This window comes from Hippoglossus stenolepis, chromosome 2 (assembly GCF_022539355.2).
Source record: "Hippoglossus stenolepis isolate QCI-W04-F060 chromosome 2, HSTE1.2, whole genome shotgun sequence".
Taxonomy (NCBI): Eukaryota; Metazoa; Chordata; class Actinopteri; order Pleuronectiformes; family Pleuronectidae; genus Hippoglossus; species Hippoglossus stenolepis.
Genome location: NC_061484.1, coordinates 192,721 through 217,764, shown reverse-complemented (window position 1 = coordinate 217,764; position 25,044 = coordinate 192,721). Strand labels below are relative to the sequence as shown.

Here is a 25,044-nt window from a genome sequence, read left to right as displayed (position 1 = left end):
TCGGATTATTCAGCTAACAGCTGAGCTCTAAATGGTCTTTCAAGACGTCTCTCGCTCCCTCTCTTTACTGTATCTATAAACATTGTTGGTCTATTTCTCCTGTTTCACACTTGTGTAAACGTGTGCCTTGGATATACATGTTTTCGTAAGTGGTGCATCATGTGAGAGGATCACAGAGATATACTGTATATATAAGCTCAGGCTCTTAACCAGCAAACTCTTCCTCTACCTCCATGTTGGCTTCATACTTTTTCACTATTAAAAAAAAACTCTTATATCAACAGTCAGTCCTTCAGTCCTCAGTGAATCAGATGGGTAACACCAGATGCTATGATAACTATGATTAGCAATATTATATTGTTTTTGAGATCTTTAATGCATGACTAGACTGACAAATAGATGTAGGATTTTGACACACGCACGCACGCACACAGGCGTAATCGCTGAATAATTAGTTGTTGAGAAAGGTTAAGGCAAAAAACACTAGGTATTTAAGGCTGATTTTAATTTTTGGAGGGTAAACCAAGATTTATGCTTTTTTTAACATAAACATAGTAATGTTTGGCAAAGACACCTCAAGAGTTATGAGGTGTCCTTGCCAAACATTATCATATTAAAAGTACACCATATGACACAATATACGGGTCCTCAATATTTAAAAATAAAATAAGAACATACAAACCAAAGACCCACAGATAAATATATTTAAGTAAACTGCATGAACATTTCTGGGGTAATTAAATGCCAATACCAAACACGAATGTAACAAAAGATTTAAACTTGAATAAAAATACGTTTTTTTAAAATGTCTTCAAATGTAGCAATTTAAACAGATATAAAATGTAATTTATTTTTGAGTAACACGTTAGCATAACTTACCCTTTGCCACGATACCAAATAAATACACTATTCCATATCAGTCGCAAACTATTTAGCTACACATACAACGAGGAGCTCCCTTCAAACTTTACATGGACATGTAAAAAGCCAGGTGTGTTAGAACACACAGCCAGGTCTCACCTGAGAGACAGCAGCAGTTTCCATGCGAATACAATGCCAGCCACAGACAGCTGTTTCCTCCTCATTTCTCTCCCGGCGCTCGGAATCCTCTGCTCTCCTCGCGGTTCCTGAAGCTTTCAGCGCCGCCACACAGCGCTCGCGATTCAGCCGAGGTCACACAGCATTCGGGAGGCAACTCACAAACATACTGTAGCAACAGGAGGACGCCAACAACTCTGTTCTGTTAAATCCAATGATTGGCTCCAGAGACGGCATAGCAACGAGGCAATTTATAGAATAAATGAAAAAAATGGTTTAAAACAAATGGAAATGCGAGGGATGCACCCGTCGGCAGCTCAGGCTGTGCTCTGGTCTCGCTCTGTGCCCTCGTGAAGCACAGGGGCAGAGAGACCCGCCCTCGACACCGGATTGGCATGAATGACAGCCACCTCAGCCACTCACCTTCAGTGCTGTTAATTTTTCCATCTGAATCACTTCTGAAATTAGAAGCACTCATCCACCCATGCATTATTACTCTTCCTTCTCATGTGTCCCTATAGTTCAACATCCTGACATCCTCTCTATTTTATTTTCCTCTTTTCTTTCTCCATCTGTCTCATGCTCTCTCTATCATTCTGCTCCACAGCATCACATAGTCTAATGGGCTTGTGATTGCTTGCTGTAAAGTAGCCTATGTCGATGACAGTTTACCATATATGGCCGAAGCTGGCATGGGTAGAGAAGGATGTTGATTGAGTTCAGATTTACATGAGCCCCCTAAGGCAAGAACAGACATATTATCCAGTCAGTCATTGAAGTACTTAAAGAGTCTACTGCAGCATTCTGGATATTAAATAGAACACTGGAATGCTCAATGAGACTATGAGAATGATGAAATGGTGACTTTGAACTGCCGGGGTGGTTATATTGATACTGGGAGAGCAGTGTGGGGCTCATTGCTCTTTCCTTTTTACCATTTGAGTGCATGTAAAAAACAGGCTGAAGTTTCTACACTGTTTATGTGAATGCAAACACCCTCAAGCTGAGAGGCAGCTCCTAACCTCTTATCATGATTAAATATCAGATATTGATTTTTATTTCCTACAAAAGTACAAAGAAAAAAATATTAAAAAGTGAAATACACAGATTTTCAGTATTTGTACATTGCAAAGATAAAGCTGTAAAAAATAGTTTAATACATCACAATTTTAAGTCCACTTCAAACGTGTTACAAGATACATAGACCAATTCTAACATATTACTCTGTAAAAATACAGTATGTTTGGAACTCATTAAGCATTCAGATGTGGAATATATTGCTGGGGCAGTTAAATTACACTGTAAAAAACATTGACATTTTTAAATGTCCCTTCAAGTCAACTGTCAACAGAGACAGTGTTACACAGGCACGTTTTTGTGGTGAGTGACTGTGTGTGTGTTGTGGGCGCAGCTTTCTTCTCATTTCACCTGGTCAATGCAGACTTGTATTCCATCTTCTCATCAACCCAGCAATACAAATACCCTGGTTCTCCTGCCATTCCTTGCCAGATTGTTCTACCAGTTTAGTTGGCATAAACTGTCGGCTGATTTATGTTAAAAAGCAAGTTTTTCTATTTATAGTTACATGCAAACTTCTAGTGCTCATTTCTTTCTTTATTGTGCACAATCACCATTCCCCTTGCAAATAATCATTATACCCATTTACCTTTTCCGCTCCTGTGTCTGTGTCTGCTTCTTGGTCCAGTTAAACAAAAACCTTTCACAGATGCAAAATGTTTACATTACATTCTGTTTTACATTAACAAAAATCCAGAATTAATACCCTATATTAGGATTAGCAATATTTAAAATCACAACAACACAAACGAGAGCAGAGATGCAAAACAGGTAAAAAAGTATAATCTATTCAGTGTTCAGTAATTTAGTATGGCTGTTAGGATGTTATAAAAATTAAAATTAACCTTCTTACGAAAAAGGTTCCCCATGCTGCTCTACCAGAACTCAAGGGACGGACACATATCCCCATCTGTTTGCAGGGTTGGTTCACTGTCCCAGCTCCTTCTGCACACTCAGGGTACATGGCTGCAAAACAGAGCATTGGTTTATAAAACTAGAATTGGAAATAGTTGTGAGAGGCTACGTTTGTGCCTTTACAAGGCTGATGGCCAACCAAGGGCTTATTTCAAATAGACTGTTGTATCAGAGCTAAGGGATGGTGGGTGGATGGTGCTGGTGTGCGTGAAGGGCAAAATTTGGAAAATGTTGTCCCCCTGTCCGTAGTCCCTAATGTCCTGCTCCCTGGCCAAGTCTTTAACCCAGGTAAGGACAGAATTAGTTTGAGGAAAAGTCTAAATGGTACGTGATGAAGTTGGGGATGGTGTTACACAAGTAGACCTGGAACAAAAAAACAACAGCCACACAATGAAGTAGGAGAAGAGGAGCGTGAGTGTGAAATTCTGATATGTTCAAGACCAGATGGAGCATTAGATATGCCTACATTCTGCTTCGCTGTCTTTCATGCCTGCAGCCCTCACCCTCCTCTTGCTAATGTGCAAGATATGAATTAGACATTAGGGTCTTGGTACTCCAGTGCAGCAGGATAAAACTTATAACATTTTCTGACAACTGTAATCTGCAATTAAGTGATTATTGCCCTCTCTTCTATCCACTCGCGGTGCCTTCACATTGTATGCACTATAAATAAAGCCTTTCTTCTTTTAAGCCTGTACCAAACATATGTTGTCACACAGTTTTCCATTTTGCATGAACAAGAAACCACACCTGAAAGATGTACAGTAGCCTATATTTTGTAAAATTTGTACCTTCCTGCCTTATGGTATTCCATATTTTTTTGTCAAATAATTCCTTCATTCTTTCAGCAACTAATACTATACAAATGTAAAGGTACATTTATTATTGTAAGTATTATACTGTATACTCATTGTGCATATGCTTGATATACAATATATCTACTCAGATACTCAATCATTACTGACAATAATTAATCAATTCATTTACCTTCCATTATACTACAAACTGTTTATTCTAACCAATCCTGTAAATACCCTTATCTTTCTGATGTTCTCTGTTACACGTGGCATCTATTGCACTTCAGTCTGTCCTTGGAGAGGGATCCCTCACATGTGGCTCTCTCTGAGGTTTGTACCTTCTTTTTCCCCACATTAAAAGTTTATTTATTTTTTGTATTTTTTTCCTTACTCTTGTTGAGGGTTAAGGGCAGAGGATGTCACACCTTGTTAAAGCCCTATGAGACAAATTGTGATTTGTAAATATGGGCTATACAAATACAATTTGATTGATTGATTGATATACCCATCCATTCCATAAATCATCCTAGCACTCTCATCAGGTCAGTGGTGACAAGAAGGCTACACACAGAAAACTAAAGCGACTAACTGGGACCAAAAATGGTCCTTCAGAGTGATGCCATAGAAGAACCATTTTAGTTCCAAAAAGTACCTTCTTCTTCTTCTTTGTTCTGTTTATTGGCGGGTGGCAACCAACGTCAAGGTGCATTACCGTCATCTACTGTATCTCTTATTGCCCTATGTAATAAATGCCATAAATGGGTGTCAAGCTACTTTGTTGGTGTGTGAATCAGAGTTATCTAGGCCATATAAAATTATTTTGACCGATCCTGTCTCCCTCAGATAATGGAGCATACTCCCTTTTCCAATGGTAAATACTATTTCCAAGCTCTGTACTTCCACTCCATGCTTTGCAAATTCCCTCATTAGCTTGTTCTCGTTCTCTAACATACCTATTGCAGTGAAGCATTATATGCTCCACTGACTCCAGTGTTGCCAATTTAGCGACTTTGTCGCTACCTTTAGCGACTTTTCACCTTCCCTAGCAACTTAAATGTCTTATCTAGTGACTAGCGACAAACCTGGTGACTTTGTTACATTTCAGAGAGCCAATAGCTACTCCCTTTTGAGATTTTTCGGGCAACATTGACTGACTCCTCTTTTTGGCAGTAATTGCCTAAAATAATGTAGAATTTCTGTTTATTAAGTGCAGTGTATTATTAAGTCTAGTCTGTCCTATCCTCAGCCTAGTCACAATTTTCTCCTCCTTGGTGCTCCTTTTCGCTGTCCTCACTGTGCTCACATTCCCTGTGTGTGCTGCATCCCAGCTATGCTGCCATTCTTTAATAATGTTTCCTTTGAATATTGTTTTTGCTTCCGAGTGAAATGTCCATGACTTCTTCGTGATTTAGCGCTTGCTTAGCCAACAAATCCACCCCTTGATTGCCCTTTATCCCTCTCTGCGTCGGTATCCACATAAAAGTAGTCGCAATATTAATATTTTTAAATCTATACAGTCTCAAATATCTCAAGTCACCCTAACCCTTGCCTACTGTTGTCTGAAAATGACTTTAACAACATCAATGCTGAGTACGAATCCATGCACAAAAAAACTAACTAATTTGTAACTCTTCTGTCCACCGTAATGCTGCCGCAATCACTACAGTCTTTATCGTGTAAACTGACAAATGATCTGAGGTTCTGGTATTCTAAAACCAAAACTTGTTCTTCCTGTAATATAATCTTTGGATCTATCTGTGTTTACTGGAATAAACGTTTTGTATAATGTATACAATTTATCTTCCACCAAAACGGCTATATCTTTATGTCCTTGCCAGAAAAATGAAATCAGTAGACACTGAGGGGAACAGCCAGGGTGGAGTAACCCAGTAGGGATATCAATTTTCTGACTTAATGATATTAAGTAAATCAGTGGAGGCCTGGGGTACTTCTCTATATGCGAAAAGGAGATAGGGCAGCCATTGATCCCAGTCTGTACCAGTGTCATTCACAAATTTCTACAACATCTGAGGATGGTATGGGGTAGTCCTCAAGCTCTTGGTGCCAAACGTTTTTTGTGCCTCGGTGCTGAAAATACTTGGTGGTACAAAATGCCTATGGACAAGAGTTTGGTCACTGCCTGAATCCAAGAGTGCCTTTAGGGTTTTACCATTAACTATCGAAGTCATTTTTGCACCTTGGTCCAATTTAACACTTGGTTCAATACTTTGTGGTACAAAACACATCTGTATTATCTTGGATGAGTTTTGGGGGCACCTCGACATGTCCATTCCACATAAATAACACACCACCATTTTGACTGAAGGCTTTGAGGATTGGATCACCCTCATTGGAGGCTTACCCACTTGGTTGTACTGAGGGCCTATCCTTCCCATCCGGCGTAGATTCAAGGCTGACCATTTTCCTGTGCAGCCATGACAACATCAGACAATTAATCGGCCTCAGCATCTGAACCTGGATAGTGTTCTTAAATCCAAACCTGCAACTCAGGAAAAATCATTCTCAAGTATCACTCCAAGATTATCATTTCACCAATTTCCTGGAGTGTTGTACATTTTGGCTTTATCCATTTAACTTACAACTCCTTCAACAGTGCATATAGCTCCTTTCGGCTCTTATCAGGATTTATTTCAAGAAAGCGAAATCTCTGCCTATACGTCTCAGGATTTATATCATATTTTTTGAGAATGGTTGTTTCAACTTTATCATAATCAGGAGAGTCATCAATATCAATGTGTACATATGCACTTCTAGCTTTGCATCTGTAAGCTTTTCTCAATCTAGGCTCATGAAACCGAGACTGACCTGCTGAGGCATAGGACTGATTGCCACCCTCATTGCTGGTGTAGCCAGATGCGCGCTCCCTCCCTGCCGCTGCGGGGCGCTTTACCTGTTCTAATGGCGCGCTGGTCGCTAGGCGACGTCAGGCGCCCCGTATTTAAGGAGGCGGCCGTGCTTGGCTCGCCCTCCTTCCGTTTCCGCTCCTCTCCGGTGGGTCTTCGGGTTAAGCGTTGAAGAGGTACTTTTGTTGCCGCGGCGGAGTTTGGCATTGTGGTGCAACAGCCAGCGCCTCCCTTAAATATCCCCCTCATACGCAGTGCGACTGACCGCTGGCGTGGGATCGCTCCGCCGGGGACCTTCGGGGTGCAGTTACGGGTCTGCTTGGTAAGTAACGTTGTCTGCCTATCTCTTGCTTATCTTACCCCAGCTGATTGTTCATGTTATGCTACAGCTGGATTCAGCTACGGCTGGGGAGACTCCCACCCTCCGGGTTGCTGTGGCTGTACCTTGGCTTGACAGGGTGGTGCGTATAGTCCCATTAATCATCAAATTCTGTTATTTTGTCCTTTGAATTACTAAATTTGTTTATTCGCCTTTCTAGAGGCCCTGCTCCTTCGTCGGCCGTCATTGGCCACCACGCTGCAGACAGACCTGCTGTTTTGGCTTTTCTGAAACTGTGTTTTGGCTTTTCTGAAACTGTGTTTTGGCTTTTCTGAAACTGTGTTTAAACGACACTTTTATGAACTGTTGCGGCTGATAAAGGCACGGTTCGAACAGTTAAAGACTGCCTGGCTCGGACCAAGGAAGTGTGTCATTTTTAAAAGTATTGTCTCGTTCACTGTGGCTCTCCACGCTACACCTCCACGGCGCGTGGAGTGACCACCTCGGAGGGACGCCCTGATTTTAGTAACATTTAATCCCATTTACATTGTGTTTATATTGGTTTGTATTTGGTTTATTTTGTTGCTTTGTTTTGTTGTTTTCAACCCTGACATGTTTTAATTATCTTTTTATTGTTGGTCAGGTGCTGTGGGCCTGAGGCGACGACCCAATTCCTGGTGGTGGTGTTTTCTTCACAACCCGTTTTGTTGGCTTGCAGTGTCACGGGTGGTTAGTTTATTAATCCTTCCCCTTTTTCTTTGGTTCTCGTCGCCGTGGTAAGTCCCAGCCCAGTCCCTGTGTGATCTTGTCAGAAGTGTTTTATTTCATATGTTAATTTGTATTCTGTTTGTTTGTTTCATTGTGCTTTTGTTTGCATTTATTGGAGTTATATTAAAGTTCTTTTGTACTAGTTAAACATGTCTCTTGCCCCGTGATTCAAACAAACCTGTGCTGTTGCACTTACAATACTTTAGTATTTCCTGGAGGTGAAACTCCCCAGGTGGCGTTGTGGCAACCTTTCACTATCCCCGCTTTCCCTCACGCTACACTGGGAGCAGTTTGAGAAGTGACGTCAACTTCAGGTGGTTCAGGCTCAGCCATCAGAGACTCAGAGGCTAGGGAGGTGCAAGTCAGCACTTCTACTTGTAAGAGCTTGAATTGGTGTTGGAGTACTCTAAAGCGCTGCTCTTGTCGGATATTGGCCTCCTGCTAGACCACATGGGACCGAAGAAGGGATACTAGGTTAGATATTGTTGGGTCCACCCCTCCAGAAGCTCCATTCTCCTCCTCACAATTCACTTGTGCCTCTGATGCAGTGAGACGATTTGGAACATCTCCTCTTCCTCCCTTTCCACTTTTTCTACCTCTCTGCAAACTTTGAGATCTCAGGGAGGTGGAAGAGGAGAAAAAAAACAAAAAAATAACTGGATGATCCCACCACTGCCACGAAATTCCGTGGACCAAGCAGTCAAGGCACACAACATAAATTTTAAGTTTAAAAAAATGTTGGGTTTATTTTCCCCCCAAAAGTTTTAAGAATATACAATACTCAAGAAGCTAAATTAACAGACCTATAGTGCCCTTAAAAGAGGATAACAAAAAATCATCAATCATGTTTCCTTTCCACAAATAATGTTTGGTTCACCCGGAAAAATTCTGAATAGAATTCAAGATCCTGCTCCTAACATACAAAGCCCATAACAATCAAGCCCCTTCATATATCAAAGGGCTCATAACACCGTATCGTCCTAATAGATCACTTCGCTCCCAAAATACAGGCTCTCTTGTGGTTCCTAGAATCGGTAAGAGTAGAATGGGAGGTAGAGCCTTCAGCTACCAGGCTCTAACTCTCCTGTGGAACCAGCTCCCACTCTGGGTTCAGGAGGCAGACACCATCTCTACATTTAAGGTTAAACTTAAAACGTTCCTTTTTGATAAACCCTATAGTTAGGGCTGGATCAGGTGAGTCCTGAACCATCCCTTAGTTATGCTGATATAGGTCTAGACTGCTGGGGGAATTCCCATTATGCACTGAACACTTCTCCCCTTATTTCTGTCTCTCTGCACCCACATTTATTTATATTACACCAACCAACCAACCAAACCTCTCGCTCTCGCTCTCTCTGGAGTGTGTGTGAGCTGAGAGATGGTTGCGGTTAATGAGCGGTTTGTTCTATTTGTTGATAATTCTGTTTATATATATATATATAGTGTATTGTCGGTTATAGGGTTTTTTGGTGTTGCTGTGTACACGGAGGAGGTGTTAGGTGGTGCGTGTGTGTGAGTGTTTGCAGTCGGCCGTGTGCTGGTTGGTGTGCTAAACGCCATGGACCTCACCAAGTTAACCCGGAAGCACGGCATTAAGATCGCGCCGGCCTTCCCTTGCTCGGTGGAGGAGTGTAGCCTGGCCGTGGGGAGGGTGGTGGGGCACAGCAGCGTGAAGTCCGCTGCTAGAATGAACAACGCGGTTGTCATTTTTTTAGACAGCGTAGAGAAGGCGGAACACGGTGGTGGCGACCGGGATTGAAGTGAGCGATACGTTCGTATCTGTTCTGCCTCTCGCCACACCAGCGGTTAAAGTTACTCTGTCTAACGTCCCCCCGTTTATTAGAGACAAGACTTTGATCAGAGAACTGTCCAGACACGGAAAGATAGTGTCTCAATTAAAGAAAGTGTCCTCAGGATGCAAGTCTCCTCTGTTAAAACACGTGGTGTCGCACAGAAGGCATCTATTTATGATTATGAATAACAGGACTGAGGACCTGAACTTGGTGTTTAAACTCAGAGTGGAAGAGTTTGATTATGTGATTTTTGTGACATCAAACAACACGAAGTGCTTCAGCTGTGGAAAGGAAGGACACCAAGCTAAAGCATGTCCACAGAGAAATAAAACAGCTGACACTGAGGAAAAACAGGAGGGGACATGGGGGGTCCAGCAGGAAGGTCAGGAGGGACAGGAGGGGACAGGGGAGGTCCCAAAGGAAGGTCAGGTGAGTGAGGAAGGACAGGAGGGGACAGGGAGGTCCCAAAGGAAGGTCAGGTGAGTGAGGAGGGGACAGGGGAGGTCCCAAAGGAAGGTCAGGTGAGTGAGGAAGGACAGGAGGGGACAGGGAGGTCCAACAGGAAGGGCAGGTGAGTGGGGGGACAGGAGGGGACAGGAGGGGACAAGTGGGGTCCAGCAGGAAGGTCAGGTGAGTGAGGAAGGACAGGAGGGGACAGGGGGGGTCCAACAGGTAGATCAGGTGAGTGAGGAAGGACAGGAGGTGACAGGGGGGGTCCAACGGATAGATCAGGTGAGTGAGGAAGGACAGGAGGTGACAGGGGGGGTCCAACAGGTAGATCAAGTAAGTGATATTGACATGGAGGGAGATGAGGAGGTGCTTAAAGTTCCTCATCTGAAAAGAAAGACCAGGAGCAACAGTGGAAGCTCAAAGGCAAAAAAAGGAACAGTGAAGAAAGGAGGGAGAGGAGCAGCAGAGTCTGAGTCCAACATGGAGACCGACTCTGCTGACAGTGAATCCTCCGACTTCAGGACAGGAAGCCAAAAGAGCACAAGCGGTTACAGTGTGGGGAAGATAAAAGTGTTTCTCCAGAAAACAAAGAATATGAAAGGATTGAAAATAGAAGATTATTTCTCTGATAAAAAGCAGCTTTCAAACTCTGCCCGGTTGCACATGAGCAGCAAAGGCAGAGGAGGCTTCACTGACCAGGAAATATATAGACTAAAGAAGATTGTTCCAAAAATTAGACAAGAGAAAAACAATGATGAAGATGATGAATAAAGTTTTACATCCTGATTACCAATCAGTCTTGTTTTTGTGTGTGTTTTTTATATTTTACAACACGAGTCTTTTAAACATTAGTTCTTTGAATATGAACGGAGCCAGAGATACTATGAAGAGGTCTCTGATGTTCCAGCAAATGAAACTTAAAAGAGCTGAAGTGATGTTTTTACAAGAAACTCATAGTGACTCGAAAATGAGAATGACTGGAAAAGAGAGTGGGGGGGGGCAGGTGGTCCTGAGCCACCTAAACACAACCAGTGGGGGTGTGGGCATCATCTTCTCCAAGAGTTTCACACCAGAATCTTTGGAAGTGGAGGAGGTGGAGGAGGGCAGACTACTGGTGGTCAGGGCAAAGGTTGAGCAATTTTATTTTGTTTTTATGAATGTTTATGCTCCTGTCTTAGGACCCGACAGTCTGTTTTTTAAAGGTTTTAGACACAGTTTTAAGCAAAGTTAAAATTGAAGATTTCTTATTTTTAGGAGGAGATTTTAATTGTACAGAAAATTATGTTTTAGACAGGAATCACCTAGAGCCCCAGAGTGCATCGCAGCGTGCACTGAGGCAGCTGCTGCAGGCTCATGACATTTGTGATGTTTGGAGAAGACTGAATGAAAATAAAAGACAGTACACCTGGACTCATTGCAGAGGCAATTTAATTTCCATGGCGAGATTAGACCGGTTTTATTGTTTTAAACATAATTTTAATATCTTCAAAAAGTGCGGCATACTGCCTGTTGGTTTTACCAATCATGCGCTGGTTTTTTGCAACGTTTTTATCTCTAATTTAAAGTCCAGAAGTGCATACTGGCATTTTAACACGTCTCTTTTATGCGATACACATTTTAAGGATGTTTTTTTGGAGCGGTTTTAAAGAAAGAAAAAATTATTTTATTTCTTTAAAACTGTGGTGGGACTGTGGGAAGGTTGAGATAAAGCAGCTCTGTCAGCAGTATACTCTCAATGTTACAAGAGACATTACCAGATCTATGGAGGATCTAGAGACGGAAATTGTGGAATTGCTGAATTTAATAGAATCCTCTGGAAATCGAGATCATATTAAAGATCTCAAGTCTAAAAAATCTGCTCTTACAGACCTACTGGGCACTAAGGCTCAGGGGGCGCTGGTCAGGTCACGATTCCAGACGGCAGCACTGGTGGATGTGTAGCAGGTATTAAAATAGTGCATTCCACCAAAAATCCCTCAGCTTTTGTTAATTATTGCTGTTTATTGTATTGGGTGTTTTACATGGGTTTGGCGCCCTCTATTGGTGATGAGTGAATGTGATACATTCAAAGACAATTGTAAATCATAGTTTTGTTATATATTTTTTATGAATACTTAAGTATTTTTGCATTTATTATTTCTTATACAGGCCTTTTTGTTTTTATTAGGCAAGATTTGTAAATGTACTGAGAATGCATTGGAGCTGGCCGAGAGCGAGCACATTCAGCAGCAATAAAAGTCCTGTGCCGAAAATCAAGTCCCGGTCTTCTACTTCATAAACTGACACACAACGCAGGTAACCGGCACAAAGGATAGACCGGTTACATTGGTGCCGTGACCCGGATCCATCGTGGATCAACACCAGCTTGGTCACCGGAGGTTGCTGAATGCCATCCCAAGGTTTTTTTTTTTGTCTTGCATTGAAGTGATATTGTCACAGTTAAAATAACTTTATCTTGAAGTGACGTTGTCACATTGGGATTCCATTTTATTTTAGTATTTCACTTGAAAAAAAAACATTTGTTGCCTATTGTATTTTCTTTTTCTTTTCATTGCCTAATGTGAAAGAACATTCTCAGTTATTATTTTCTTTGGCACTCACCTAAGTGTTTAATCAGAAGAAAATGACATACAATGTGGGAAGGGGAGAATATGTTCCTACTGGTGATTCTGGTCTTACTTCTGGGAGGGGAAGACTTTTAAGTGAGCTGTGTAATACTCCAGTTAGAGCTCCAGGTAATGTGGGCTCACCAGCCTTTAGCTCCACCAGATTATCTAATAGTCTATTCCCTACCAATAGATCCGCTGAAATGCCTTCAGCAATTCCAGACATTAGTGACCCAGCTTTAAATCATCTAATCACACACATCGCTCAGCAAGTGGGACAGACTCTATCAGCTCAGTTAAAGGGGGAGGTTAAGACAGATGAGGGCGCACAGGTTCAGAACTCAGGTGCAGGCCATACACTCACTGACTCAGCTCTTAACCTGACTGGTGTGAAGTTAGTCATGCAGTCCGATGTGAGAGAGCCTCCTGTTTTTAGAGGAGATGGTTCAGACAAGCATTCTGTAAATGAGTGGGAGGAGCTTATGGACACATATTTGAGAAAAAGGGGTACACGACTTGAGATTTTATCCAAGCGAATGGGTAAAGCTAAAGACGTAGTGAAGATAACCCTACGTAGCAACCCATCACTGAAACCCCACGAGAACCCAAAAGTGATAACGAATATACTGAAACAACATTTCGGTGATGCAACATGTTCAAGTATGCCTCTTGCTGACTTTTATAGCACAGTGCCTGTAACAGGAGATAACCCAGTTGAATATTGGATCCGCCTTAACAAGGCTGTCGACGCAGCTGAGGAGGGCTTGAGGAGACAAGGACGACACATTGATGATCCCAGTCGAGAGGTGACCATGATGTTTGTAAAGTATTGTCCAGATCCCGCTCTTGCTGCAGTGTTAAAGTTCAAAGCACCAGACAAGTGGACTGCTAGTGAAATACAGGAGCAGGTTGATCGTTATCAAATTGAACTGAAGGAAAAGTTATTTACCGAGCCAAGTTGCCCTACATCAGCTAGAAATGTGACAGCTCATGTTCAAACAACTGCAGTTGATATGTCAGCTTCAGCTATCTGCGCAGTGTCGCCTCCTGTCCAGTTGGAAGTGAGTGCCACACCTAACCCTCAGATTGATGACAATTGCATTAAGACTCTCATTGGCCTCCTCAACCGTACACTTGCTCAAAACAATCAGGCAGCAGTTAGACAGCACTCACCCGACCAGTTACAAAAGAAATTCTGCAGGGTTTGCAAGTCTGTTGAGCACTCCACTCTTGCTCACTGTAGACACGAGCGCTTGTGTTTGTCTTGTTTCAAGCCTGGCTACATTAAGAGGAACTGTCCGAATAACAATTTCAGACAGGAGCATCAGGTCACAAACTCACCTCGAGAGCAGCAGCCTTTAAAGTAATCAACTCACATTTGGGGAGGGGATGTGTGGGTGACAGTAAACAAACCCTCAAAAGTGACAATGGACTTGAACAGTGTTTTGTGAAGGCGTGCAGTACAGCACCAGTTGGTGTGAAAGTGATAGCTCAGAACACACAAACAGTTGAACCATACGATGAACTGTTCTACGCTCCAGTCAGTGTAAATAATAAATTCCAGATGAGAGGAATGCTAGGGTTCCATGGCCTGTACATTCAGTGAGGAAGCAGAGAAAAAGATGCTCAAAGAAAACATATTGTCAGAACCTAAACAAATGGACGAAGAAGTAGTTTTAGTAGGGTGGGGAGGAAAACTCACGAAACCAAAATGTATGTACGAGGTTGAACTGAAAGTGTATGGGGAGAGTTGTGTGATGGAAATTCATCTTGAGATTTGAAATAATGAAATTCTCAGACTGGAGTTGCCTTTGAGTCTTTATAATAGTAAGCTCTGCAGAGGTTACACAACAAGCACGGGTGCTCAAAATGGAACTGGCCGCAAGTTCACAAAAGCCAGAACTTATACAAAGAGGTGTTTCATAAAACATAATATGAAAAAAAGACATGAAAGACATGAGATCATCATCTGTGTCTGTCCGTCCGCTGTAGCAGTTGGAAGAAAACATCACCAAATAAGGGCATACACCCTGTTTATCAAGGTCATAGCAGTGAAACACCACCAAATAAGGGTTCCATCCTGTCAGGTAGACAGTATCACAGCAGTGAGACACCTGGTCAGTGCAATTTTCCACTACAGTTGCATTGTTCCAGCTCTTGTGGTACCAGGTCAGCGAGACGACCTTATCATTGGCACAAATGTGATAAAGTTCCTTATGCACCAGTTGAAAAACAGTGATGATTATTGGCGGCTCATCGCCAATGACAGTCTCTCATCATCTCCTGAGTGTGAGCAGTTCTTGGACCTCATGGCAAACACATCCCATTGGAGGGGTGAGGAGCTGCCAAACAAGATTGGCACAGTCAAGCTCAAGCAGTCTGTCATTCTTCTGGCGAGGCAAGAACACCTTGTTTGGGGTAAGCTACCTAAAGATACACCTATGTCACCAGGAAGTACTGTGGTTGTTGAACCCACTTCATCCAAATCAATGCCGCGAAACATCATGGTTGGTGACACCGCTGTGGGGTGACAGGTGGGTACCCATGAAGGTCACCAATCTGTCTGATAGACCCATTACGCTAAGAAGAAACTGTAAGCTTGCCGATGTGTCCCCCTGCTTGGCTGTTGAGGATTTTGAGGTCTTCCAAGGCTCTAGCAAGGTTGAGAAAACTGCCCCTGAAGAACACGCCACTTCCACCAATCTTTCAGACCTTGAACAGAGACTGCGAGATGTTGGTCTTAGCAACTTTGACATAAAATCATGTCATTCTGACCACAAGGGGAAAGAAAAGTTAGTTCAGTTACTTGAGCGCTACAATGACGTCTTCTCAAAGCATGCATTGGACTGTGGTGAGACAAAGGACTTTGTCCATCGGATCCGACTTACCGATGATCGTCCGTTTCGCCTTCCTTATCGGAGAGTTCCACTGCTCAGTATCAGACACTACGACAGGTTCTGACAGAAATGGAAGAGCAGGGGATCATACGGAAATCTGTGAGTGATTATGCCTCACCATTGGTGCTGGTATGGAAAAAAGATGGAAGTTTGAGGATCTGCACTGATTTCCGTTGGCTGAATGCGAGAACATTAAAGGATGCCCACCCGCTCCCACATCAATCAGATTGTTTGGCTGCTTTGGGAGGAAACACCTTTTTCAGCACAATGGATTTGACATCTGGCTTTTATAACATCCCAATGGCTGAAGAGGACAAGAAATACAGAGCTTTCACTACGCCACTAGGCCTGCACGAGTATAACAGGGACTGTGCAATAGTCCTGCGTCATTCATGCGCATGATGCTGAGTATATTCGGTGAACTTCAGCAGCCTTTTATGCTACTTGGATGACCTGCTCGTTTTTGCACCAACTGAGGGGGAGGATCAGATGGTATTTTATTACCAGCATTATATCCCCAATTGCTCTTCCATCGCTAAACCACTCTTTGCTCTCACTGCTGGACAGAAGAGAAGAGGAAAAGGGAAAGTAAAGGAAAATGCGGGGACATACAGGAAACTTAAACCTGATGACTGGACTCCAGAATGTGACACTGCTTTAGTCAGTGTGAAGGAGAATCTATTGAACTGCATGGTTCTTGCCCACCCTGATTTCTCACGCCCACTGATTCGCCCAATGCTTCCTTGGACGGGCTTGGTGCAGTATTGTCACAAATACCAGTTGGTGAAAGTAAAGCATGTCCCATAGCTTTCGCAAGTAAGACCCTGAGCAGTTCCCAAAAGAGGTATCCAGCTCACAGGCTAGAGTTTTTGGCGCTTAAGTGGAGTGTGTGTGAAAGGTTCAGCCATTGGCTAAAAGGCACTTCTTTCACAGTGTGGACAGACAACAATCCACTCACATACATAATGACTAAACCCAAACTTGACGCCTGCGAACAGCGCTGGGTTGCCAAGCTCGCTCCATACACATTCAATCTAAAGCACATTGCAGGAACCAAGAACATACGTGGCTGATGCCCTCAGTCGGGACCCGTTCGCTAGGACAGTTGGTCAGAGGCTTATCACAGTGTTATGACAGTCTACTTACCGAATCTGATGAAGTTGGGGAAGATGGGGTTCAAGATGCCTTTCGTCTAAAGGTACAGTGTTTCCAGACAAAGAGATCCACACCAGGGTATGCAAATCAATCTCATCCTCTCCCACTCTCATGTAACAGAGTTGTGAAAGCACTTCTTGATGCTCATGACCAATGGGATGGTGCCACAGAGTGTAGAGCAGCTCAGTTAGTCCAGTCTGTTCAGCACCTCGTACCACCAGGACACAACCTGTTACCTACCTTCTCCCTGGAGGAGCTCCGACAAAGAGTTCTGCCGTTTCTGAGTCGGAAAATGAGACCCTCAAGGAGGGAGAGAGTCGGTTTGGACACAGGGGCCTTGGTGCTCATCAAGCAGTGGGAGAGACTTAAAGTTCTTGATGGAGTGCTTTACCGTGTTACCAAGGATCCCTTAAGTAAACAAAAGAGACACCAGTTTGTTTTACCTCGATGTTTGGTAGAAAAGGCCTTGCGGGGTGTGCATGATTTAGCTGGACATCAGGGACAGGCAAGAACAATTCAACTGACAAGACAGCGATTCTTTTGGCCTAGGATGGAGCATCAGATAAAAGACTACATCAAATGCTGTCAGAGGTGCATCCTGGCTAAGACACCTGATCCATCCACCAGAGCTCCTCTCGCAAGTATCAGGACCTCAGCTCCTATGGAGTGTGTTTGGATTTTTGGAGCGCAGAAGACAGCAAACAGTGTTCAGTGGATGTTCTCGTTTTGACAGATCACTTCACAAAGTTGGCCCACGCATTTCCATGCGCAAATCAGACAGCAAAGCAGGTTGCTAAAAGGTTATGGGATAACGTCTTTTGTGTCTATGGATTTCCAGAGCGCATCCACACAGATCAAGGGGCCAATTTTGAAAGTGAGCTGATAGCGGAACTACTCAGGTTATCAGGAGTCTCCAAGTCGCACACTACGGCATACCACCCAATGGGAAATGGAGGAACTGAGAGATTCAACAGGACTCTGGGTAATATGCTTCGTTCGTTGCCATTGAGAGAGAAGGCCAAGTGGCCCCAACAAATACAGACTCTAACTTTTGCATATAATGCAACGGTGCATGAGACGACTGGATGCGCTCCCTTCCATCTCATGTTCGGCCGTGTTCCGAGACTACCTGTTGATGTCATGTTCAAACAAGTGTTACAGGACCCTGTGGTTGGTGACTACAGCAGCTATGTGAATACCTCCAAGAGGCAGTAACTATTGCCAATTCTAACACCTGCAGGTGGACTCACGCCACACATCACCTAGCGTGACGTGTATCAATGAGCAAAGAGCATAGGAGAATCAATACATTTATACATTACAGGCCCCTCCCTGCGAGGAGCAGAAGGTTATCTATGAGTCTCTTCGATGTATGATCAGGGTGGGCAGACATCCTGTCTCCATCTCTGTCCCAGCCCCCTGGAGTGACTTCTGGCCTGAACCATCTGTCTCTGAGATCCTTATCTTCGTTTACAAGACAAAAGACCCCAGTCCTGTATACACGACAGAGATCCCCTCACCCACCAAACAAAAAGGCCTATATAAGAAATAATAAATGCAAAAATACTTAAGGATTTATAAAAATAAATAACAAAACTATGATTTACAATTGTCTTTGAATGTATCACATTCACTCATACCACAGTCACACATCATGAAAAGATTCACATTTTCAATTTACAACAACAATAGTCCTATGCAACAAAACATACCTGTTCAGTGTTTTAGCAGAAGAAAAGAAACAGCGTTGGTCATTCGTCTTCAGTAAATGCCTAACATAAAAAAATATACGGTTCAAACGGCGTACTTGAGGACACAAAATGACGAACGCCAACGCACATGCACAGAAACATAAAACATGTTTGCTAGCTCGCTAAAACACTCTTAACTAACTCACAAATGAAAATGAACCCAACAAAATGAAACGGCTCGACTGCTATGATAATATTACAAGCAAATGAATCATTCTAAACACTTACATATGTCTTAAGCTTAGAAATTTACACATTAGTGTCGCGCTGTACAAAATACTCTCGGCCAGCTCCAGTGCATTCTGGCGAGAGCCGGGAAAATAAACACAATGTCCGCCCGCGACCAATAGAGGGCGCCAAACCCATGTAAAACACCCAATACAATAAACAGCAATAATTAACAAAAGCTGAGGGATTTTTGGTGGAATGCACTATTAGTTTTAATACCTGCTACACATAGACAGATACACATTTTGGTTCACAGCAGAATAAACAGAGAAAATGATCTTTCACCTGAGTTTTAATGTTTATCTGATGAATTTATGTCACAAACAAATTTCTGTAAGTCTTTTCAAAATAAAAGCACTCCAGAGTTTGTTAATGGAATCCATTCCCTTGTTTAAAAAGGTTTTTTTATTGTGAAATATTTGCAGGAGCGGAAAAATGCACGGCTTCATACTGTGTAGTACTGGTATTTATTTGAGTACAAGGGACTACTTTCATACAAGGCAATAATCATATTTGTGGCCATATTCAAATCAAAGCCTATATGTAAAAACATTGTGCTGCAGTAACAGCTCCTCTGCAGAACATGATGCGGAACTGAGAAGCTACATATTGTGCATTGTAAATATTAATTGATATTAATTTGAATATTGTCATTGAATAGAAAAAGTTGCACAACTGCCCTTCTTTGTGTATATATATTTCTTGTACATTCAGCCTTTAACAGAAATTGCAAAAAATAATAAATATGACCCTCCTAAGTCGTTTTTTTGGAAGATATCAGGGTGGTAGATCTCGGCTTACGTTTGGAATTAAAAAGTGATCTTGGGCTTGAAAAGGTTGGTGACCACTGCTCTAGTATAACCCCTATCTGTTATCTGTGTGGACAAGAGGGCCACACCAAGCCAATGTGTCCCCAGAACCGAGTTAAGCTTTCTCAGATGTGCTTTGTGCCCAGGGAGAGATTTGAGTCAGCATGACTTGTGAAGTTGACCTTTCTAAAGGCTATTGGCAGGTTCCCCTTACCACCAGGTCCTGTGAGCTGACTGCCTTCAGGACACCTTGGGGACTCTACCAGTTAACTGTGATGCCTTTTGGGTTGCACGCTACATTTCAGAGACTAATGGATAAGGTACTGAATAGTCTGTCACATTTTGCATCTGCTTACCTGGATGACATTGTAGTGTACAGTAACAGCTGGAAAGAGCACCTGAAAAATCGTAAAGTGTTTTTTGAGTTACTTCACACTGCAGGGCTTACAATCAAACCTGCCAAGTGTACCCTCGCCAGAAAGGAGACAGCGTACCTGGGCTGTGTCATCGGCAACGGGGTCATCAAGCCCCAGGTCCAGAAAGTACAGGCCATCCAATCCTGCGCTCTGGCCCAGACCAGAAGTCAACTCAAGTCCTTTTTGGGCATGTCAGGTTGGTACCACAGGTTTATTCCGAATTTCTCTGCCAGAGCGGCTGTGCTTACAGATATGACCAGTCTCAAGGGGCCCAGCCAACGTCGGTGGACAGAGGAAGCCAAAAATGTCTTCAAAGACATCCAGCAGGCCTTGAGTGGACATCCCGTGTTCCACTGTCCAGACTTTGAGCAACCTTTCATTTTGCAAACTGATGCCTCAGATCGTGGGTGGGGTGCAGTACTCCTCCAAGGACCCTCGGTGGGCCGCCACCCCATTGCATTTATAAGTCGGAGGCTCTACCAGAGGGAGACCCGGTATTCTACGGTGGAGAAAGAATGTCTGGCTGTCAAATGGGCCCTGGACTTCCTCATGTATTATCTCTTGGGAAGACAATTCATCCTGGAAACGGACCACAAGGCCTTGCGGTGGCTACAGAGAATGAAGGACACGAACAGTAGAATAACCCGCTGGTACCTAGCCATGCAGCCCTTCAAGTTTGAGGTTCATCCCATACCAGGCAAACAGAATTCCACTGCAGACTACCTTTCCCGCTGTTCCAGCGAGTGTCCAGAGGAGGGGGAGTGTGTGGTGGCCACATTAGCAGCTGCCTACCAGTGTTAGTATTTATTTACATTTGATCACATTTTACACCCAAACATTTACAAATAATGACAACACATAGTCCTTTATGTTCAAATGTAACACTCTTTATGTTTGTTTCTAATTTAGGTGCACACATTTTGTCACATGGTCTTTTGAGTTGTTACAAACACTTACTTTTTTGTTTGTCTCACTGAGCTCCCCTAGTAAAAGGCCTGACGCCTGGCAAAGATGGCCTTTTAAAGACAGCCCATAGGAAGTGGAAGAGGCCATCAGAGACTGAAAAAGGGGGGAGACTTTGATTTAAGAATTATCAAATCCTTTCTTTTTATTGTTTCTTTATCATTTGCTTTACACAAACATTTCTTTGTAGATTGTTTTTTTTATATATATTGTATTTATGTTTTCACATCTTAAGTGTGTTAGTTAATTAATGTTAGTACATAGTACAGTCCCCCCCTTGTGTTTGTCTGAGATTAGTCCATGTCTTTAAAATCTCCCTGTGTCATGTGGGAGGATGTCAGTTTTGGTTATGTTTGGTTGAGTTAAACTTGTGTTCTTTATTGCTTAGTTGGCCTCTTTTTGAGTTAGTGCCCTTAATTTTGTAGCTCTTTATTAGTTTCTTTTGTTACATAGAATTTACTTACTTTTGTGACTTGCTTGCAACTTTCGATATTAAAGGAGAAAATGTCATTTTTTACTTCTTGTCCTTTTGCCTTTTTGAATGGTCCCTGACAGACATGAATATGGTGAAATACAAATACAAGAATAACCGCGAGAGATGCAAAGTACAGTCTCAACTATAAATAAATGAACAGCTTTGAAGAATCATTTTACTCAGTGAAGAAAAGTATCGATCATTATATGGTGATGAATGTCAAATAAATCTATGTTTATACAGTAGGTCACAGACATGAGCTGAGTCGATGTGTGTGTGTGTGTGTGTGTGTCTCTCTGTGCATGTTTGCATATGTTGAGCGAAATGTGATGTCGCCCTTATTTTAGACATCCCCTAGGCTGTGCCTCCCGCCTCACTGTCTAGCGGAGTTTCAAAGTTTTTAACAGTCTGACAAAATAATCAAAACGACATCAATATGTCTCAATAACACTTGTGGTGATAAAGCTAAGCTGTAAGGAGTTAATGTAGATGACTCTCACCCACTACTAACCTGTAAAATATAGCATGAATGCAGCAGCATTGAAGTCACGGAGCATTCAGTTCATCATCCAGACAGCATCTGACATGTGGGCGGAAGTTACCCCCAAAGAGACAGTACTAGGTGCAACTGCTCCCGTGCCAAAAGTTCCACCTGAGTGCTGCTGTCATTTACTGATCTCTCCATAATGCATATGAAACATAAACCCACGTGACTATCACGTATGTTATTAGGAATAATATTAGACACTGAAAATCGCAAAAATTACTGTTAAGGTAATTAAATAAAATATTTTGGGGCATACCACATATGTATCACATACATTTAAGCTAGCTGAAATCAAATTCCTTCTCAAAGAACCAGAGGTTTTAGGCAACTACAGACCTCCCCTTCCTGTCTAATATCCTCGAGAAGGTTGTAGCAAATCAGCTGTGGGAGTTTCTCCAGGAAAGTAATGTATATGAAATGGTTTTGTATTTATATAGCACTTTTCTAGTCTTGATGACCACTCTGCACTTTACATTACAGTTTTACCCATTCACACACACACAGTGCATCTATTAGCAGCACTTTTTTTGTTCTATGAGGGCCAATTCGGGGTTCAGCATCTTACCCATGGACACTTTGGCATGCAGATGGGGAATACCGGGGATCGAACTGCCAACCTTCAGGCTGGAGGACGACTGATCTACCCCTCAGCCACAGCCGCCCTGAAGATATGAAGACTTTCAGTCAGGGTTTAGAGCTCATCACAGCACAGATACAGCCCTCACTAATGACCTTCTAATAGTTTCAGATCAAAAGTTTGTGTCTTTTTTCGTCCTGTTAGATCTTAGTGCAGCATTCAACACTATTGATCATCAAATTTTATTACAGAGACTAGAACAGTTAATTGACATTAAAGGAAAACGCCCTAACCTGGTTCAAATACTATTTGTCAGATCGATTCCAATTTGTGCAAATTATTGATGAGTCATCTGCGCGCACCAAAGTTAACCACGGTGTTACTCACGGTTCTGTGCTAGGGACCATGGTCGAGGTGGCAGCCGATGATGGACGCTGATGGCGGCAGTGGATCATGACGTTGGATTGTGGGTTATGGTGGCGGATCTTGATCGTGGTGGCAGCTGATCGTAGACTATGATTACAACAAGACTGCTTGATATACAATATTCCTACTCAGATACTCTACCATTACTGACAATAACTCCTCAATTTATTTACTATCCATTTATTCTACTCAATGTTGTAAATATCCCCTTTTTTAAAGTGGCATCTATTGCACTACTGTCAATCCAGGGAGACGGATCTACATTTTTCTCTTGTTAAGTCTTTTTCTTTTGTATTTTTTCCTTACTCTTGTTGAGGATTAAGGGCAGAGGATGTCACACTTAGTTAAGTCCTATGAGACTGTCAGGTGAGGGGACTGGGAGAGCACCTTCATCTGTACCAGAGGATCAATCAGCGCAGGTGAGAGCTGTTAGCTGATTGATTCTCAGGTTTAAAAGGCAGCGGCTGAGCTGCCTCAGGGGAGACTCAGAGACCCGGACACAGTCACGGAGAGACACGCGGAGGACTGAGTCATGCAGAGGGGCCGGCGGAGGGCATAGCTCTGGTGCCGGGTGCGTCGGGATGTTGGCGCATGTTCAGGTCTCCACACCTGGGCCTGCAGTCCCTGAAGCCTCTGTTCCTGGTCCCTCATCGGCGTTGAGGCCGACGCCTGCAGCCCTTGCAGCCCCTGTTCCTGGTCCTTCGTCGGCGGATAGGCTGACCCCTGCAGCCCCTGTTCCAGGTCCCTCGTCTGTGGAGAGGCCGAAGCCTGCAGCCCCTGCTCCTGGTCCCTGGTCGGCGTTGAGGCTGATGCCTGCAGCTCCTGTTCCAGGTCCCTCTTCTGCGGAGAGGCCGACGCCTGCAGCCCTTGCAGCCCCTGTTCCTGGTCCCTCGTCAGCGTTGAGGCTGACGCCCCTGCAGCCCCTGTTCCAGGTCCCTCGTCTGCGGAGAGGCTGAAGCCTGCAGCCCCTGTTCCTGGTCCCTCGTCAGCGTTGAGGCTGACGCCCCTGCAGCCCCTGTTCCTGGTCCCTCGTCGGCGTTGAGGCCGACGCCTGCAGCCCTTGCAGCCCCTGTTCCTGGTCCCTCGTCAGCATTGAGGCTGACGCCTGCAGGCCCTGCAGCCCCTGTTCCTGGTCCCTCGTCAGCGTTGAGGCTGACGCCTGCAGCCCCTGTTCCTGGTCCTTCGTCGGCGGATACGCTGACGCCTGCAGCCCCTGCAGCCCCCATTCCTGGTCCCTTGTCGGTGGAGAGGCCGACGCCTGCAGCTGGATGGCTCCCTGGCCTGAATTTGGTGATGGGGGTATGTGGAGTTGAGGGGGCTGGGAGAGCACCTTCACCTGTACCAGAGGATCATCATCTGGCTGTGTATGGCAGTTGACCATGCCACGGGGCTTTCCCACACAGCCGGTGACACAACTGTTGCTGTGCAGCATCACTTTATTTACTTAACTATTAAACACAAATCAAACTCAAAATAAATGACTAGCTTTTCGTCACTGTCTCCCCTGGACTAACCTCTCCTTCAGTACCACAGCCCGCGTCTTTGCACGTCATGGATTCCCGGAAACGTTTGTCTGCAACCAAATTCACAGACTTCTCCAGAGAATACGACTTAACACATGTGACCAGCAGCCCCCGCTATCCTAAAAGTAACAGAGGGGCAGAAAGGGCTGTGCAAAAGTGAAATCTTTCCTCAATAAGGCGGACGATCTACATGGTTTACACAGCTACTCCTTTCTCTCATAGCTCATCCACAGTCAAATCATTAGAACACCCTTGCCTGTCAGTCAGGAGAAACTAGACTCACAGTGGCGTGACCTCTAGGCTTACCAAAGGAATGATAAGGAGATGAGGGGGGAAACAAACATTGTCAACAGAAAACACCACATAAAGAAAAGGAAAAAGCTCAGGCCAGGACAAAGTGTCTCTGTGAAAAACACAAAACAGGCTGGAACCATCAGAGGCCCAGCTGAAACGCCAAGGTCTTACGACATCGACTTACCCACTGGAAGTTCATGGAGAATCATATCCCACATCTTGATCATCCCAGAGACTGTCAGAACAACAAGATCAGGTCATTCAGAATGGACCGAAAATCAACAGTCTCATATATTGAAAACTGTGGTAATACAGAGCAGAATAATCCCTGCACAGCTTCGGGAATCCAGGTAGTC

The 25,044-nt window shown here is 43.6% G+C and overlaps 1 protein-coding gene across 2 annotated transcripts in view; it reads right to left on the bottom strand.

The window, feature by feature from the left end:
- Window positions 1-1,373, bottom strand: part of glra3 (glycine receptor, alpha 3) — a 96,989-nt gene extending 95,616 nt beyond the window's left edge. For both annotated transcript variants that reach the window (XM_035144796.2, XM_035144797.2), the window contains exon 1: window positions 1,021-1,373. In XM_035144796.2, coding sequence (XP_035000687.1) covers window positions 1,021-1,085 — 65 coding nt within the window. In that variant the 5' untranslated portion in view covers window positions 1,086-1,373. The remainder of the gene's footprint in view (window positions 1-1,020) is intronic.
- Window positions 1,374-25,044: the final 23,671 nt, after the last annotated feature.